The following is a 5,157-nucleotide window of genomic DNA, read 5'->3' on the forward strand; positions in this document are numbered from 1 at the left end:
TCATTTTGGTAGTAATTTTTTCAGGGCAGAAATAACATCTTTGTTCCTCAGGCTATATATCATGGGGTTAAACATTGGGGTTACAATGGTGTAGAACATTGAGAGAGTTCTGTCTACTCCTGCTGAATGGCTAGACTTAGGTCTCACATACATAATGAGAGCAGAACCAAAGAATAAGCCAACAACCATGAGGTGGGAAGAACAAGTAGAGAAAGCTTTTGATCTCCCCATGGCTGATGGCAGCTTCAGAATAGCAGCAATGATTTTGATGTAGGACACAAGTATTAGGAGAAAGGGAGCCATGCCAAATAGAACACCATCAATATAGACAGATAGCTCATTCTGAGACGTGTCCCCACAGGCCAACTTCAGTAGAGGATGGATATCGCAAAATATATGATTGAGTTTGTTAGAACCACAAAAGGGTAGGGAGAAAATCTGGTATGCCAGTACAATCACAACTGGGATTGCACTTATCCATGTACCAGCTACAAGTCTGGTACACACCTTGTCATTCATAATAAGAGGGTAATATAGAGGCTTACAGATAGCTATGTAACGATTACATGCCATTACAGTGAGTAGAAAACATTCAGTCAACCCCAGAATAAGGAAAATACAAAGTTGAGCAGCACAAGCTGTAAAAGATATGTGTCTATTCTGGGTCCAAAGGTTCATCAGGATTCTGGGAAGAGTAACTGTTGTGTAACAAATTTCCAAGAGGGAAAAGTTTCCAAGGAAAAAATACATGGGGGTTTGAAGAGCTGGATCAACCTGGGTTATGACAATGATGAGGGCATTTCCTACCAGGATAATAATATAGATTACAAAGAAAATCCCAAATAGAAAGCCTTGGAGCTTTGGAAGGTCAGAAAATCCCAGGAGAATGAATTCCATCACAACTGTGAGATTTGTTCCTTCCATTTATCTTTGGCATTTCAATTTGGGAAATGATGAATTCAGGATAGGATAATGATTTGATCTCTCTTGGTCTCAATTTTCTTTCCTGTAATAAATGGAGAAAGTAGATTAAGTGTTCTTAAATTATCCTTTACACCTGATATTCTATTAATGAAATTCATTTTCACTGTTGTTGTACTTGGCAATTTCTTCCTAGTTATGCTATTCTGTGTTCAAAGTGGACTTAGGGTTTCTATACTCTTTTCTATGTCTCTTTAAGAACTAGTATTCTGCGATCTAAGTTTCCTTCTATATTTGACATATTTTGTTTGCTATACTAAAGCTCTCCTAGCTCTGACACTCTTATGTTCTAGTCTTCCTACAGTCTCTAGAATTCTGCCTTTTAATGGCCATTCCAAAAGTCAGAGTGCTACAGTTCATGGAAGACCAAAAGTGAAGTAAATATCTGAGTCTAATTCATTCTTAATACGCTTACTACTTCTGTGCTTCAGGATAAGTCACTTTCAGCCTCTAGTTATCCACACACAAAAAAGGATTACAGCAACTGTCTAACAGGACTTTTATGAGGCTCAAATTTATGAAATATGGAAAACATTTTTTATAAATAGGAAGTTCTCCATAAATGAGAAACATGCAAAACATGGGTTGCCAATATTGGATGTTATAAGCCCACTTCCACTTCCAAGTTCTAGGGCTCCATTTTGCCAGGCATTTAGATTCAAATACAGATTTATCAATTTATAAGCATGAATTGTATCAGGCCCTAAATTTTAAAAAAATATATATGTATTAATGTATTGTATATTTAAAGAATATAACTTATTAAGCATAGAATTGCTTTCTTTTATTCAGACAATAATATGACAAAGAGGTGGAATAATGCCTTCTCCTTAATGTGACTGCTTTCAAGACAGCTGTGGTTTTAGCTTTTGAATATTTGAACATGCTATGGTTAGAAACACTGAAAGATAGAGAGAAACTCTGTATTTCAAGCATATCACAGCTAGGATTGCATCCATCCAGTTGACAAAAACAAACCTGTTGTTTACATTGTGGTCCATTATAACTCCTTGAAAAATATTGCAAATTTTCTCCTTCATTCTCTGCTTATAGCAACCTACCCTTTCTTCAAATCCTAAGTTGTTTTCTTTCTCCCTCTTTGAATCTTCCCTATCCATCCCAATCCAAAGCAACCTCTCCTTTCCTTTAATTCCAAGACTACTTATGATCTGTACATTTATCACTTTCATAAGATGTCTATAATCCCTACTTATCTTTTCTTATTGAGTTTTGTGCCCTTCACCTAAGCTTTAACCCTCTTGAGGGTAGTTTTACCTCTGTGTGTTTTGTACAATGCCTTCTGTATAGTATGCATCAAATACACTGGTGTAGGTAGTCTTTGGGATAGTATTTCCTGGAGAAGGAAGCGACGTCTCATTCTAAATGTTTCCTCCACTTTCCCAACCTGATTATTTTTGATATCCTTGATTTAGGGATCCATTCCTCTGTTCAAAGGAGTCATCTTGGGGAAATATTCTGGAAATCATAATGTGATGCTAATTTAGTCAGTAACATTTTACTAGAAATTCTTTCTCTTATGACCAATGAGAGAGTTACATGAATGTTAGCCTCTGAAATAATGGGATAGAATACAAAAATTAGGATAAGCAATAGATTTTGTCTCACACTAGAGTGAGACCTGGTGAGCAAGGACCAGCACAAATGGATGATGTATGGGGCAAGAGTAGAGAAAATTCTATGTCATTAATGACTATGGCACAGAATAGTTATTGGTTATTCTTCAATTTGGACAAAAGTAGCAATAAAGCAAGCAATACAAACCTTTGCTGTAACTACTAGAGAGTTTTCACCCTCATAATGGGAGAAGAAGAGGATTTCATCCCTTACACTAGTAAACATACTCATTTATAGGTTTTAGAATCCATTTTGATCCCCTCCCCTGAATAAAAAAAAAACATGTAAAAATTGTCCTCTAACACTTGAACACATCTCCCATATTTGATGTCCTCCCATAGACCACTGACTGTGGCTACACATGTTTTTATGAAATTATTTTTCTAACCTGGAAGAGAATTAATCAAAGATGCCTACCCCTGCCTCTCTACTGGAATGCTATCCAGAGTTTCACAATATGCAAGCCAACTGAGGAAAGTTTTATTTTGTGAATCTCAGCTCCGAGGAAACATTTAAATCAACTGTTTTATGTTTATTACTGATACCTTGGAATTGACCCAGGTTCTCTGAAGGAGGTTCTTCCTTTTTCTGTTTTGTAAATATAGCTGATTACATGCCTCAGAGGGAGAATGTGTTGGTCAAAACAGTAGTAGCCACCAAGAATGTAGGTTAGGTCTTGCCTTCCCTACAAGAAATTGTGAGCATAAGAAAAAGCATGTCCTTGAAGTCCCCCATATATGTGGAGATCTTCAAAAACAATTCATTTAGTTTTCAAATGACATGTTTTTGTTCATTGTAATTAAAGCATGATAATAAAATAATCTTGATTCTTTATAGGTTAATGCATTTTTATATTATAAAATAATTTTTCAAGATTATAAAAACTGCCTTTTTTAGCAATGCAAATATTGACAAAATAGTCCAGGGGACTGTTCCACATGTTTTGCTTTGCATGATCTTATTTTAATTGATATTGTATCCAATATTATAACTGAATTGTTAGCAGAGCAATGTTTTGTTTTTCTCATTCAGGAATTTCCTTGCAGGCTTTTATGTTAAGATGTCCATTCTTTTTACCGTCTCTTAATCGCTAAATAGGATTTTAGAATTTGGAATTGTCTAGCAGTTTCATTAGCATTATATAATATGCAATCCCCCATCTAATCAGAGAAACTGAAGTTAAGACAGTAAAATAAATCCTACCTTTGTCAGATGGGGAAAATAATATACACATCTTTATTTGATTTCTCTTGTAGCAATTAAATTTACATATATGTATATATGCTTAATATACACATATATAAAATGTTTAATGTTTGCAAAACATGCCAGCACATTCACACATAGATACATAAATATTTCAATGTGTATATATTATTCTATTTCATTCTCATATAGTTTTGTGATGTCAGCCCTACTGGTATTATAATCTCCATTTTAGAAATAAGAAATCCAAAATCAAATTAAATGTCTTGCCCAAGGTTATAATACTACTATGTGTTACATTTGAAATTCAAACAAATTGCAAAAGATGGAAACACGTTCAAAATAACTCCAGATGAGCACTTTTCTTACTACATTATGCTGGTTCTCCTTTCAGTATGAACAGTTAAGGACAATGCCAAAAAACAGGTTACAAGCACAAATCTCCCCAGCAAAATAAAATATTGGAGCTCAAAGTATTCAGGGCCCTTTAAATAGAAAAGCTTCCTGCCCCGCTGTTCTCTTTGGGGACTTTTACACTCCTGGGCCACTTTTCACTTTTAATGAAGGGACAAATAGTGTGTTTCTCAGTCCAAGGCCCTGAACATTAATGAGGAAGTGTGCAAGAGTGGAAAAAAAAACTGTGTGACTAGAGTTAGGAATCAGTAATTTAAGGCTTTTTTTAACAGTGATATTTGAATTCAGCTTGGGCAGACTTGGACTCCCTCAATTTTCTTTTTTCTTAAACATATTTTCACATTAGTTGTACTGTAAAGAGGAATTTGAACCAATGGTAGGAACTATCAGAAAGAAGAAACAAAACAGCAATAACAACAAAAAGAGGGAGCAAATAGTATGCTTCCATCTGCATTCAGAATCAGTAGTTCTTTCTCTGGATGTGGGTAGCATTTTCTACCATGAGTCTTTTGGAGTTGTCTTAGATCCTTGCTTTGCTGAGAAAAGCTAATTCTGTCAAACTTAGTCACAATGTGGCTTTTACTGTGTATGCTGTTCTCCTGGCTCTGCTCACTTCACTCAGTATCTGTTCGTATAAATCTTTGGAGGTGTTTCTAAAGTCCGCCTGCTCGTCATTTCTTATAGCACAATAGGATTCCATTACATTCATATATCACAGCTTGTTCAGCCATTCTCCAAATGATAGGCATCCCCTCAACTTCTAATTCTTTGCCACCATAAAAAGAGCTGCTATAAATAGTTTTGTACATTTGGGTGCTTTTCACATCTGTATTATCTCTTTGGGATACAGACCTAGAAGTGGTATTGCTGGGTCAAAGGGTATATACAGTTTTATAGCCCTTTGTGCATAATTCCAAATTG

At 35.4% G+C, this 5,157-nt stretch overlaps 1 protein-coding gene across 1 annotated transcript; it reads right to left on the reverse strand.

Moving 5' to 3' along the window:
* LOC118853962 (olfactory receptor 10AG1-like) lies at nt 1-927 on the reverse strand. The gene has a single exon (XM_036764218.1). The coding sequence runs from the start codon at nt 922-924 to the stop codon at nt 1-3; it is 924 nt and encodes a 307-aa protein (XP_036620113.1). The 5' UTR covers nt 925-927.
* Nucleotides 928-5,157: the final 4,230 nt, after the last annotated feature.

The sequence above is a fragment of the Trichosurus vulpecula genome, chromosome 6 (genome assembly GCF_011100635.1).
Source record: "Trichosurus vulpecula isolate mTriVul1 chromosome 6, mTriVul1.pri, whole genome shotgun sequence".
NCBI lineage: Eukaryota > Metazoa > Chordata > Mammalia > Diprotodontia > Phalangeridae > Trichosurus > Trichosurus vulpecula.